The sequence below is a fragment of the Juglans microcarpa x Juglans regia genome, chromosome 1D, assembly GCF_004785595.1.
Source record: "Juglans microcarpa x Juglans regia isolate MS1-56 chromosome 1D, Jm3101_v1.0, whole genome shotgun sequence".
Lineage (NCBI taxonomy): Eukaryota > Viridiplantae > Streptophyta > Magnoliopsida > Fagales > Juglandaceae > Juglans > Juglans microcarpa x Juglans regia.
The window spans coordinates 19,622,883-19,636,798 of NC_054594.1; the positions used below are offsets into that span (position 1 = coordinate 19,622,883).

The window sequence follows — 13,916 nt, forward strand, 5'->3', positions numbered from 1 at the left end:
ACGATTTAGGAGCGGTGCTACTCCGCTCATTTTGACCGTTGGTTTAAAATATTTATTTTATTTTATTTTAATTTTTTTTATTATTTTAAAAAAATATAAATATAATATCAATATATTATTAGTTACTTTCTTAACTATTAAATAAAAAAAATTAAAATATTTGAAATGTCAATGAGGAAATAAATAAAATAGATAAAGTAATATTTTTCAAGATTTAAACAATGCAATAGCTTGCAAGGTGACACAATGGTGTATTTGGTAAGTGAGAGTATCTCAAGTATTTTAAATATTATTCTTTACTTTATTATTACTTTTTATCTATTTTTTTACTATTTATTACTTTTTACTATTATTCTTTAGTATTCTCACTACCCAAATCAAGCAATCTCCCTTAATTACATATTGTTAATAGGCCTCGTTTGCATTCAAAACCTACCTCAACTAATATCAATTCATCTCATAATTACAACTTTTTTAAATTTTTATACAAAATATAATAAACAATTCAAAATTTTTAAATCTCAAAATATCTTTTTCAAATTTATACATAAAATATAATAAATAATTTAATTTTTATTCTACTATTCACAAACTATCTCAATTTATCTTTAAATTCAAACTAATCCGTTACACTCTACTTACAATATTATATATGGAGCTTATTACGATCAGCAACACCGTGAGCATGAGGTGCATGTCTTGTACGTACGGTCTTCATGGTTAAATATTAAAGATTGATGGAATGTTTAGTTCCCAATGCAATTAGCAATACCCCAATAAGCAGTACTTCAACCAGATGGAAGACCAAGAAAAAGTCCAAAAAGGTTTTAGTGGAGTAGGTAGAACCTGGCATGGTCTTCTAATTAGGGGCTGAAATGTGCAAGGTTCAAAGCTGTCACGGCCAGAGCGCTGTTAGCTAGGGCAACCTAACCCCTAGATTAATACAAATAAATTGATCTTCAAGGGTGCTTTCCAATTATTAATTAGGTACTGCATCATCTGTCCCAAAGTTAGATGAGAAAATAAAAGCTTTGCGCCAATCCGAAGTGCCAACCCCAAGTCATCATGTCCCCCATATATAATTAAAGGGAAATGCTTATTGAACCGACGGTTTACCGATGTTTAACCGATGATTTTTTTTTATTTTTTTTAATTTCTTTTTTACTTAGTGATTAAAAAAGTGAATATTATTTAATTTATGTATTTTCTATAAAAAAAAAAAGTATTTAAAAATATAAAAAAAATACTTGAAAGAAATGAAAAAAAAAATAAAATTCTGAAAATACAATGCATCAGTTCACTATCGTTTGGACTATCGGTCCCAATAGCACTATCCATAATTAAATTCTTTTTGAGTACCGTTACACTAGTAGTAGTACTGCTACTTATTAATTAAATGGCCCCATATATATATATATATATATATACACACACTACGAAACAAAAAATGGTCCCCGTTGCTTAGTCTCGAGGTATACTTGATATAAAGATTTAAATTAAAAAAAAAAGTGAAAAAGGCAATGACTTATTTATCTGAAAAAAAAATACAAGATTAAAAAAAGATAAAAAATAAGATTAATATAAACTTCAACAAGTATGAACATTAGTCTGCATCTATATTAGATTATCTATTTACTCTCTATATAATAATAGAATATTATTAATTTAATATTAAAGATATTTTGGTAAAACATGATATTTTATTAAATTTTAAAAGGAAACTACACGTCAAATGGTCAAGAGTCTTATTGATCTTTTGGTAAACCAGAATCTTTCATTAAATTCTACAAGAGAGCTACACATCAAATAGTCAAAAGTTTTAAGAACCTTTTGATAAAACAGGACTCAACGGACGTAACGGAAAAATAAGAAAAGTTAACAGAAAAATAACAAAAATTATTATTTACAATTAGATAATCACTTATTATAATAGTATATATATATATATATATATAATATATATTATATATATATATAATTGTTCAACAAAATTAAAGATAAAAGGGAGGGTGGGATTAGATCTAATCTAACAGCTTCTAAGCAAGATTAATATCTGAGATTTCACCGTAAAGGATATAAACATAATTCGAGAAGTACATTTTTTTTTTTTTTTTTTGTTTGTTTTGACGATAATTCGAGAAGTACTTAAACGTACAGGTAGCTAGCATTCATAAGTAACGTACCCACCCAACCCCCCCGCGGCGATGATCTATAGTACTCTTTCTCGCTCTTTCTCAGAGGGTCCATACATATGGAGAGAAAGGGAAGGGCACCGTGTAATGACAAAGCGGGGTTGAAGAAAGGAAGATGGACAGCTGAAGAAGACGATATCTTGACAAAGTACATTCAAACCAATGGTGAAGGTTCTTGGAGGACTTTGCCCGAGGATGCCGGTACTGTTTTCCATTTTTTCTTGTATTTTTTTTTAGTGGACAATGGCAAGTAGCTAGCTAAGCTGTTGGAAACTGAGTACTGCTCAAATATGTGAGATTTAAAAAAAAAAAAAAAAAAACGAAAAATCATAAAATTAGTACGTATGAGGTTCTTCAACTGCTTTATTTTGAAGGTTTGTCAAGGTGCGGAAAGAGCTGCAGACTCAGGTGGATAAATTATCTGAGACCAAACTTGAAGAGAGGGAACATCACGCCTGCTGAGGAAGAAACCATTGTTAAGTTGCATAATGCTTTGGGAAATAGGTAAGACGTTCTTAATTTACTCTTGGACATTATTTATATATATATATATATAGTACGTGCGTACTTCATGTTTTCCTCAAAGCAATTAATTAGCATGCGTATAAATTAATCATAAAACCAGTAGTACTAGAATTAGCTAAATAATTACTATATATCAATTAGTTTGAGATCAAAGGTATAATATACGTCCTATAAAAATTCCATCTCTGTTAATTTGTGTTCGGACTATGTCAACTGGAAAGAGATCAGATATTTTAAAATTAATTCTTGGAAGTCTGGTTTAAAAAAACTATATATGCAGTCTATATACATGTGTGTGTGTGTGTGTGCATATTATATATATATATATATATATATATATAGGTGTCGATTGTCTGCATTTTATTTATTTTTTGCTGAATTACATGTACAGCCTCATGCAAAAGCTTGTATATATCTAATCTCATGTGTATGAACATGATATGCAGCGGCAAAGGTATTGATAATTGTCACATTCAAAGCTTCAATATTACCTTGTTTAATTACCTTGTCTTTTTATGGAAATGGTATTGACTCATGTCATTCTTGGTCATGCAAGAATGATCCATGGCTGTGTACGTAATAGACGTTTCATTTTCGTGTGCCAGCCATGCATGCAAGAGGCGGCTTTAACAGACTCCATTCCCGACTGATCTTAATATCAGCAGTAATTGTTGCTGGGAAAAGGGAACAAATAGACGCATGTAAAAGGGCGGGCTAGATGTTGTGGTTATAAGATTAAATCAATGCTATCACAAATGAAACTATACGTACAGAGATTGGAATGATATTCGAGCTAAGTTTATACGAGTGATCAGCTCGTTCAATAAAGAAATCTAAATTTATTTGAGCTCAACTCGTTTGAAGCAGAGTTGAGTTTGTTCGGATCGAGCTCAAAGTAGTTCGGAATAGTTCTCTTTATGGCCTTAAATATAAGCACTCCCTGAGCTTAAACTAGTTAATTAATGTGCTCATGTTCATGTCTCTCAGTAATTAAGAAGTCCCTTAGGACAGCAGAGGAACTGCATTTAGGGTGTAATTTGACTCCATAGCAATGTAACTGGCCTGCATGCGTGTAAACAAATTCTTGAGTACTTTGCTTTGGAGCAATGCTATTTTCAAAATATTGATTTTATAATCAAAAAATCTATATACAATCATTTTTACGTACTTTTTGTGCAAAATCCACTAATATGATTGGTTGGATCACTTTTTTTTTAATATAAAATAACTCATTTGGTCAATCACATCAATGGAGTGCACAAAAAATATACAAAAGTGACTGTATGTAGCATAACTCAAAACAACTTAAACTTGAGAACAAGTGAAAATTAGAGGCATTTCCATGTCACTACAAGAAAAACAAAAGAAAATTAGTACATAATGAAATGATCAGAAAATGAAGTATACTTCTGCCTTATATTTTATATTAATACTGGATTTTACTGTTGCAGATGGTCTTTGATAGCTGGGCATTTACCGGGACGAACAGATAATGAGATAAAGAACTACTGGAACGCTCACTTAAGCAGAAAGCTATACAGATTCACCAGGACCAAAAATGAATCCCTGTCCACAATTCTCAATCTGGCTGCTGCATGCAAGCCAAGAGGGGGAAGATCATGTCCAACTACAAGACCACATAAGAAAAAGCTCAAGAACACATCCTCAAATACAGTTGGAATATCACTAGCAAAGCCTGCTCAGAGTGGTCCCACAAGTACTATGTTGCTTGAATATCCAACCACCAAAGAAAAAGCAGATGATCTACCTGGTACCATTTTGGAACAAGTTGAAAAGAACCCAACAATGGGCATGGGTTCATGGGGCCTAGAACAGAAATGGGTGGTCGGAAGAAACCTTGGCATTCATGGTCCTTGCCAGGACAACACGGCAAGGATATTAAGCCAATGTGGTGGCAGTAAAAGAGCAGAGTTAAGCCCTAATATCGAGAGTGATAACAGTGCAGTTGTGCTGCGTCCCTTTCAGACCCAGAACGGAGAAATGATTGGAGCCGTATGAATGGCTAGACGGTGAAATAATGCGGCTTTATGAGCATTGGGATTGAATTAGTTAAATGTCTTTTCATCTTTAAATTTAATAAATATTATCCATATTTGATCTACATTAAATTAGCTAAATTGTTTTTATCCAAACTATAAACTACAGTAAATCTATTCTTCTTTTCAAATATGAAAAGAACTATAGCAATTCTAAAAGTATTTTTTGAGATTATTATATTGTAGATATGAGATTTTTTTTCATATGAGATTTTATCATCTATATACATATGAGATTATTATATTATAGATTATTAGATTGTGAAAATGAAAATGAATATGATTGTTGAAGGTTATTGAAGATTATAAAAATAAAATATAAATTAATTAAAAAAATATAAATAAAAAATAATAATAATATTTTTTTATTATAGAGAGTGTGATGACTAATCTAATGTAGATTTTAAGTTTTGAATGATTAGCTAAAAATGAAAAAATTACATATTAATTAAAATTTGAAGAATAGGACAATCAATTAGGGGTGGGCTCCGACTCCGACGGAGTCGGAGTTGTCGTTTCCGACCTCCGACTCCGACAAAAATCAGAGTCAAATTGCCCCTCCAACTCCGACTCCGAACTGGAGTCGGAGTCCGACTCCGATCGGAGGTCGGAGCTCTGACATCCGATCGGAACTCATAACGGTGGTTAGAGCTCCAACTCTGAATGAAATTTCCGACCTCTGTTCGGAAATCAGCAACATATATATTTTTTTTATAAGTGAAGGATCTACACATATTTGGTTTATTCAAGAGTTTTCAATACTTTAAATATTCCTTCTGATTTTGTTACTGAATTTTGATTATATCTTTAATTTATTTTATGTCCGCCTGAAATTTAGCATTAAAAATGCTCATGATTCATGAGTCGAAAATTACACAAATTTTTAACTGACTTTAACCCTTGGGTGCACTACAAATTGATGGGATTTAGATTTTGGCAGTTAATTTTTTTTTTTTTTGGGGGGGGGGGGGGGGGGGGGGGGGGGGGGGGGAGGGGATTAGTTTGCTTTTGTCTCTAAAAAGTCGAATTAATGGATGTATTGTTTGTGCTCCTCTCCTTTCTATTTCCATAATATGTATGTCTCTATAATATATTCCTAAACCTCTTCTTTTTCTTTTGATTTCCCTTTTCTATTTTCCCCTTCGTTTGCAAGTCTAAGATTCATCCCAAATATCAATATGCACATATTGATACTTGTAAAAAAAAAACACAGTGTTCACGTGTTGAGAAGATCTCTTACACATTTTATCAAACACTATGCATGCATACAAAACATACAAATCCATCATACATTTCATTAAACACATTTCCTTACTACAAATTTACAAAATCAATTCATAGGAATCACAACAAAATATCAATTCATAAGAGAGTGAGAGACGTTTACATAAAATTAATTAATTAAACTACTAAATTTAATTCTAGGGCTCAAAAGTTCGGAACCCGTCACTCTCACCGTAGGCTGAAGCTCGGCTTAAAGTCGTACGGAGGAGCAACAACGAACGGTGGCAACGGAGACGCGAGACGTGAGAGCGACGTGAGACGCAGCATGATAGCAGATTGCGGAGTTGCGGACGCAGCAGACGAGGTCACGCGAGAGAACAGAGAACTGAGAACTGAGAAGGAAGAAAGAAGGGGGCTCCTGCGTTTTGGCCCCCTCCGTTCCATAAACGACGCCATCCCACATTAAGTGGGACGGCGTCGTTTATATTTTTTTAACAAAACCCCAGATGTAAAACGACGTCGTTTTATATCTGGGTTTTGTTAAAATAATTCGGAGTCGGAATTCGGAGCTCCATGGAGCTCCGAACTCCAACTCCGACTCCGAAATCCGACCACTCCGACTCCATCGGAGCGGATGTCGGTCGGAGTCGAAATTTCTGAAATTTTGCCCAGCCCTACGATCAATCCAATACTAATGCTCTTATACATATTCTGGAAAGTGTGCAAATCCTAGTGGGTAACGTGGCTTCTGAGGAGCCAAGAGAAAAGGGAGTGAATGCAGCCTTGGGAACAGAACAAGAGTACTTCACAAGTGAGGAAATTAAGGAGAGTAGTATTGTTCTGATTAGCTCAAGTGCTGATGGTGGGGAGTGCTATGCTTGCTCTTCCTCTATTAATGATGATGAATGGTTGGGTAGGAATTGGGTAGATGGTGTTGGATGTCATAACCAATGGGCAGTGTCTGATGAAGGTGACAAGATGTTGACTTGTTTATGGGAGGCTGATAAAAGTCAAGCTAAATAGTACTGTCCGTAAGCATACATAAAATGTGAATAAGAGTAATAATAAGTACAAATCTCAAATAAATAAGTCAAATATAAGTAATTTATAAAATAAAGAATAGGTTTTTTTACAATTTTTCTTTTAGTGGAGTTCACTTTTTTAAGTGGTTGTAAAGTAGATTAGTCTTCCTTACATGTACGTTACCATGTAGTGTTAGAAAAGTTTATCGTAACAACATAATTGCACTAATTTCGTCGACACTGCTGAAAGTAGGAGTGTCAAATCGTGTTAATAGGCCGTATTCGTGTCGTGTCAAAATATGTACATTACATTTAACGGGTTAACACGAACACGGCCCGTTAAGGATTTCATGTCAAAATTTTAAACTCGAACACGACACGATAAGGTAACGGGTTGACACGACACGACTCGTTAAGGATTTTGTATCAAAATTTCAAACTCGAACACGACACGGTAAGGTAACTGGTTGACACGACACGACTCATTATGACCCGTTAATGAATAAGAAATAAATTGATACAACATGACACGACATGACCCGACCCGTTCCGTTTCAACCCGTTTACGTTAAGGGGTTGAACAGACACGATACAACACGACACGACCCGTTTGACTTAATTGATTTTATATAAATAATATCTATAAAAAATAAAAAAACTAACTACAAGTCTAAAATTACAATCCAAACAAATATGATCCACACAATTTGTAATAATATTCATTATTAAAATTACATCCCAAATATAATAAACAAAACATACAATGTAAATATATTAATGTTACAATCTCAAATATAATAAAAAAAATAAAAAATACAGTTCTAAACAAATTTAGAATTTGAAGAAGGAAGTGAAGCGTCCTCCTTGCCCTTTAGGTCCAAGGGTATAAAGGTAAATTTAATTTTCTTAACAGGTCATAACGGATTGACCCGTTAGTGACCTGTTAAGCAATTGTGTCTTAATGGATCAATCCGTTTTGACCCGAACCTGTTAAAGTTAAACCATAACTCGCTTTTATCGTATCGTGTTCGTATTGGATTAACAGGTCGTGTCACATATTGCCATTCCTAGCTGAAAGTATGGGTTGACCAACATCTATTGTTCCATTCTATCCTGCCTTGTGTCGAGAATAAAGACTTGATGAAGAATCAGAATGCATTGAATGGAGCTGAAAAATGAAGAATCATGTAAAGACTTCTTTTCAAGAAAGAGAATACATTCTGGAAAAAACGACGCATGTTCATATATAGTTAACAATGGTGGTAAAAAAATAATGGTTCTTATCGCACTAAAGCTGCAAGATATCAGCAACCACCTCGTCAACCAAAGAAACAAGTATTTCGCCTTCAACCTCAACCCCGAGTGCAAATGCATCAAACTGGAAGTCCAGCCATCTTCCGCATTGGCTGCTCATGTCCTTGTCTACAAGTTCATCAACCATACAGTCTCCCATGCTTCTCCAACTGGAAATCTCCTTGCACACTTCTGCTGCTAACAACTCCTTTCTTTTCATTGTTGCTACCCCTTTTACCCACGTTCCATAGCCCCCGCCAACATATCGCCCACATCTCAAATCCAGGCATTCCCTCACACAATCAAACAAGACCTTCCGACTTTGCCTAGACACACCACTCTCTCTTTCCCACCGTATTTTTCGACTTTCCAACTGATCAAAAAGATGAGGGTTTATAATCTCACTGGCCTGACCCAATGCAAAGTCCTTGAACATCAAGTCCACATTACAAAGTATCTCCTTCACATAATCTATTTCCCATTGCCTTGATCTAGCAAGTCCTGTCAAAACTGACATGGCTGTATATTTTTCTGCCACAGTTCCAGTCGATATGGAAGAAGCTGAATCTGACAATTCTGCATCAGGTTCTACCGAATGGAACTTCTTCAATGAGCTCAAACCAAGAACCGCCTGAGCTTGAACAGATGAAAACATCCTGCTTCCTGAAAGTGATTGTGAAAGCTTAGCATTGCTGAACAAAAGCATGAGATAAAACAACTGAATCTGTAAGCATAATAAAGGAATGCTCCTTGTACCTTCCACACTATTGCTATCGGTGCTGACTGAAGAGTCGCAACTTTCAGTTGAAAAGGAAGGCTCTAGAATAGAGACCGGACTAGGATGTCGGCCCCCAGAAAATTGACCAGCTTCAACAAGATTGCTGTTACATCCGTCCATCTCATCAACTCCCTGATGATATTGCTTCCATGTTAATTAAATTGGATGAAATCGGACTAATTGGAACTGATTAAGCTTTGACATGGAAAGAAAATTGGGGGAAGGGAGGGGAGTTGAGCTCTTTATGGCATTACTGAGACAACTGGTAACAAAACTGCAACCACAATGCTCAAAAGAGTAGCAATATTTTAAAAAATATTAAAATAACATAACTAAGTCAGAAAATGGATATGACCTCTAATGGTCACACGGTTAAGATCTAAATTTTGGAACACTACAAGAACTCGGTTTTAACTTTAATAGCTTGCTAAAAGTTGGAGTCTCACTGCAAACAATAAAACCCCATAGACAACTTGAAATTGTACCGCACATGAACCACACATGATGATTATTAGGCAAGAACCCTAATAATCAGTCAGTGTGGCCACAACAAAGACAGGACAAGGCACTCACCGAATGGTCGTATGTGGCAAGTTAGACAATTGCAGTCCGGCAAAACCAAACAGATTCCTTCTAAAAGGTATTGTCTGTCTCTAAAAATTGGTTTTATTTTTCCTTTTTTCTGAACAATTCTTCTGGTATATAAAATAAGAGATTTGATTGCTCAAATATGTAACTAAAAAATCATTGCATCTCAAATGCAACATAATAGATTATTTGTATTTAGCATTATTAAGATCTACAACCGCAATAAGCAGAATAGGTAAAGAATCACCAAAAAGAGTTTTTCCATGAAATGATTAATGAGAATCATGTACCTGAAACTTGTTTTTCCATCTGAAGGCAGAAGGATCAGTGAAGGAAAAGTCAGGGTCATATCCTCCACCAAATTTATCTGTATCCATTTCATGTTGGTGTCTCTTATCTGGTAACCTTGGCTTGGAGCTAACTGTACCAAGAGAGGATACTGAATCTTGCACAACTGATGCAGAACTAGAAGCTGACCCAACTTTCAACGAGTCACAGGGATAAGACCCAACTCCATGAGTTAATTCTCTTAACTTTTGCTCCAAAAGCATACTCAAAGAATCACCCCCTATCACATTGTATCCCAGTGAAGATAACCTCAAACTATCTGTGTCAAGCGCCATACTTTTACCTCGGTGATCCAGGTAACTACCAGTACTTTTCTGTGCAACCTGACAAGCAGTGTCAGAACCATGCATCGATCGTGTCAGCGGGGCTGTGAATGTAAAAGAAACAACATCAACACCTTTCTTTCTGCTGTCTTGACTCCAACCCAAGTCCTGATTGATAACCGATTTAGATTGGACTGGCTTCTGACTGTTGCCATTCAAAATATCATCGGCAATCCGATTTTTCTCAAAATGAAATTCCCTATCTATTGTTCGTTTCTTCCTAGGGAAGTTCTTTGCACTACAATAAGCTTCTTTATCACCATCTGCCACCTCTAAGCCTAGCTTCCTGGATCCAAGTTTGGAGTTCCCAGTGGATTTACTTAAGTTTTTGTGACGCCCATAAGATGAATCCACAGAAAGCACTTTTCTACCCTGGGAGTTCGAAACTGAGGACTTCGAATGCAATTTTTCTTTTTCTATGAGGCAATTTTGCTTCTGGTTATTCTGCCTTAAAACTCCAGAAGCATTACGCATAGAAGATTTCTTAGGCAAATTCTTATGGATTATTGGCTGGCTCTTGAAGGGCTGGTTTATGCTAACCTCACTTTGTTCTTTCTGTCTTACCAAACTTCTACTGGTACCTGAATTTATTCCTTCCCTTTTCTGGACATTGACTTTAGCTTGAATTGCAAGTGAAACAGACTTAGTTTTACTTGCTAAACCAGAAGAGACTTCTTCCATGCCAGTAGAAGCCCCGAAGGATGTATCAACAGATCCATTCCAGCTCTTGTTCATAGACTGCCCCTTGAGATACTTGGCAACGTTAGATTCAACTGGCCTTCGAGAAGTTTCTGCAACCCTGGATGTTTTATGAGCAGCTTTGACTTTCTCCTTTTGATCTTGAACTTTCAGGTTCACAGAAGAAGACCCAACCATTGGCACTTTTTGGGCGGCCTCCACTCTCAGTTTGAGATCCCGAACTTTCAAGTGTACTGACGAAGAACCTACCAGAGGCAATTTGGCTTTGGTGGCAGCTTGAGGTCCAGGGTCAATAATTCTTGCAGCTGCTTCCATTATGTGAGCAGCATTCTTTGTGGGAACAAAGCCAGGACTCTTGATAGGGGACAAAAGCTTGTGGTGCGTACTCGGAATAGATTTAGCTGATTTAGGAGGCAATATTTCAGTTTGGAACTTCTCAATTGGCCTGCTTAGCTTCTTTGGGGGTTTTGACTCCACAAAGTTCCGTGCAGGGCCCTCCACCTTATTCAGCAGATTTCCAGAATGCATTATCTGGGGGTCATGATGATAATCAAAATAATTCGTGGGATAATGAGCATCTTGAAGTGAATGAGTGTCAAAATATGGCGTGGAGTAGGGCTCAGAAGAATTCAATGTGGGTAAGGATTCTAGTCCCATAAGCCTGGCAACTACTCCAGGGGCCCTACTTCCACATCCTTCATCTGTAACTGACGAGGCACAACTAAAATCGCTACTTCCTTTGATACTTGACCCTGCTCCAGTTTCATCTTCACCTATCTGGACAAATCAGAAGAATCAGAAGACTGTCTGAAATTAAGTTATGATGTTCAAGTATTAAGATCTTGAAAAATAAAACCCTAACTAGCCACATTCTCACCAGATGGAGCCGTGTCATTGGCAAGTTGCCATCGCTTTTCTTTCCCTGTTTGGAATGCTCTGCACAGAAAGGAAAAAAAAATATAAGTATATATAGCCATGAAAGAAAAAATCATATAAAGAAAATTATGTTCTGCACAGTGACTCAGATATTTGATATTGAATATCTTAGTAGGGCGGAATACACTTCTACCAGGTAAATCTGACTTGTTTGTGAACAACTTCTTCCGCGATTTGGCAGTCCAGTCAAATAGGTGAAAGAAGCTGCCTGCATAACCACCTCCACTTTTTGAACCTTCTTTCTCCACTCCCATTTTTCTCATGCAGAAAATGAAAAGGCTAATTCAATGTTTATGGTTGCAGAATCAAGAGGAGCATCAAATTTCCCTTCGCCAACCAAAATCCATCTGCAACATGATCAAACAAAATAAATTTATACTCTTCTACCCTGTTGCATGACTTAAATTACTTCTAAAAAGGGTTTCTCTTTTCTAATAGGTAATCACAACAAACACGCCCAACACGTTACACACTCATATGGAAGTCCTAATAATAGAAAATACTAGTCAACCCTGAAGTGGAAGGGGAACTTTGGATGATGATTTTCCAAATACCACATATATATTCTGAACTGTTGAAAAGATTTTTATATCAGATGACCTAAACTTTAAAATTGAACCTGTTGTTCCTACCTTTTTCTGTTTATTATTATGGTAGGGTAAAGGTCATAAATGTTGAATGGCAAAGAGAGAACTAACAAAACTCACGAAAGAGGAAACAGAAACATAAGATCCAGCAAAAATCCCTTATGTTTCATTAGATTTGCAGTACTGTCAACAACAGGAAATAACTATTTCTAAATCAAAATCAATACAATTTGATCTTGCATTTGCTCAGCATCCCATGAACATGAAGCCACTAAATGCATCCCTGGACTCGGCCAACCAAATACCAAAATCTCAAATATCTCTCTCTAGCTTAAGCAAAAATGAAGTATAAAACACCATTTGATTTGTCTAAGAAACGAGATAGAAGCAAACCAAGAGAAAATTCCACGATCTATATATATGTACACGAAATTGTGAACATCTTCTGCAATATATTACACGGTTGTGGATATCAGTTATGTGAGCCGAGGTTTTAAAAACTATAGCATTCACAGATGATCAATCTTTTCCCAGTTTCCTACATTTCGTCGTCAACCAAACGCCACCCCCACAAACCCATGAATCCACTAAAGCGAAAGAAAATAATACAAGCCCTTTATCTCTAAGGAAGCAAAGAAGTAACCAAGTCAAACCCACAAATCTCAGTCAAAAAAAAATTAAAAACCCAAATTTCTCAGGAAAGGTAAAAAGAAATACTTACATTGAAGCAATGAGAAATGCCTGCCGATCTCTGCTTTTCTCACCACCATAAATGCAACAAAACTTTGGTGGGTGGGGAAAGGGGTGAATGGGGTCTCTGAGGCGAAGGAATTAAGATTTTGCACAGAACTTTAAGAGAGATGGACTAAAAAAAATAAAAAATAAAAACAAATTTAAATATTTCTGGGTCAGCTTCGGAGAGAAGTGAGAGGGTATATGATTGCAGAGCGAAGGTCGTCGCATAGTTCAAGCATTAAATGGAAACAGAACACTCAGGTTTGCCGTTTGTGTGTTTAAAAAGTAAAAATAAAAATAATTTTAAATATTTTTTATTATAAAAGTTCGTAACGTCTCTCTTTCTCTCTCCGGAGAGGGATGGATTTTCAAATTCTGAACTTTGAATGACTGTCCTTGGAAAGGATGATAAAATCACGCAAGGAGGCACGTAGGATGGGGGAGACAATTGATTCGCAACGGACCTTTTTTTTTTTTTTTAGAGAAATATTTATATTCCCCTTTCGCTCATTATCTATTTTATTATCCAACAAGTATATTAAGAGCAATTGGCATGCTAAGTCCAAGTCCAAATATGAAATAAAAATTTTTTGATTTTTATATTTAACT

At 35.7% G+C, this 13,916-nt stretch overlaps 2 protein-coding genes across 2 annotated transcripts; one reads left to right on the plus strand and one right to left on the minus strand.

Moving 5' to 3' along the window:
• The first annotated feature begins 2,218 nt into the window (after positions 1-2,218).
• Positions 2,219-4,736, plus strand: LOC121238534 (transcription factor MYB111-like). The gene is made up of 3 exons (XM_041135483.1): positions 2,219-2,393; positions 2,567-2,696; positions 4,169-4,736. Exons 1-3 carry the CDS (start codon positions 2,252-2,254, stop codon positions 4,734-4,736), a joined length of 840 nt encoding a protein of 279 aa, XP_040991417.1. The 5' UTR covers positions 2,219-2,251.
• A 3,425-nt stretch (positions 4,737-8,161) lies between these two features.
• Positions 8,162-13,574, minus strand: LOC121236112. Its single transcript, XM_041132618.1, has 6 exons — positions 13,294-13,574; positions 12,119-12,332; positions 11,927-11,985; positions 9,970-11,826; positions 9,070-9,223; positions 8,162-8,976 (listed from the first exon to the last, which is right to left on the minus strand). The coding sequence occupies exons 2-6, from the start codon at positions 12,246-12,248 to the stop codon at positions 8,309-8,311; spliced, it is 2,868 nt and encodes a 955-aa protein (XP_040988552.1). The 5' UTR covers positions 12,249-12,332; positions 13,294-13,574; the 3' UTR covers positions 8,162-8,308.
• Positions 13,575-13,916: the final 342 nt, after the last annotated feature.

Coding starts and splice junctions, on each gene's coding strand:
- LOC121238534 (XM_041135483.1), top strand. CDS start 2,252: ATGGAGAGAAAGGGAAGGGCACCGTGTAATGACAAAGCGGGGTTGAAG. Junction 2,394..2,566: donor GACTTTGCCCGAGGATGCCG/GTACTGTTTTCC, acceptor TTTATTTTGAAG/GTTTGTCAAGGTGCGGAAAG. Junction 2,697..4,168: donor CATAATGCTTTGGGAAATAG/GTAAGACGTTCT, acceptor TTACTGTTGCAG/ATGGTCTTTGATAGCTGGGC.
- LOC121236112 (XM_041132618.1), bottom strand. CDS start 12,248: ATGAGAAAAATGGGAGTGGAGAAAGAAGGTTCAAAAAGTGGAGGTGGT. Junction 11,827..11,926: donor CAATGACACGGCTCCATCTG/GTGAGAATGTGG, acceptor TGATTTGTCCAG/ATAGGTGAAGATGAAACTGG. Junction 8,977..9,069: donor CGATAGCAATAGTGTGGAAG/GTACAAGGAGCA, acceptor AATCACTTTCAG/GAAGCAGGATGTTTTCATCT.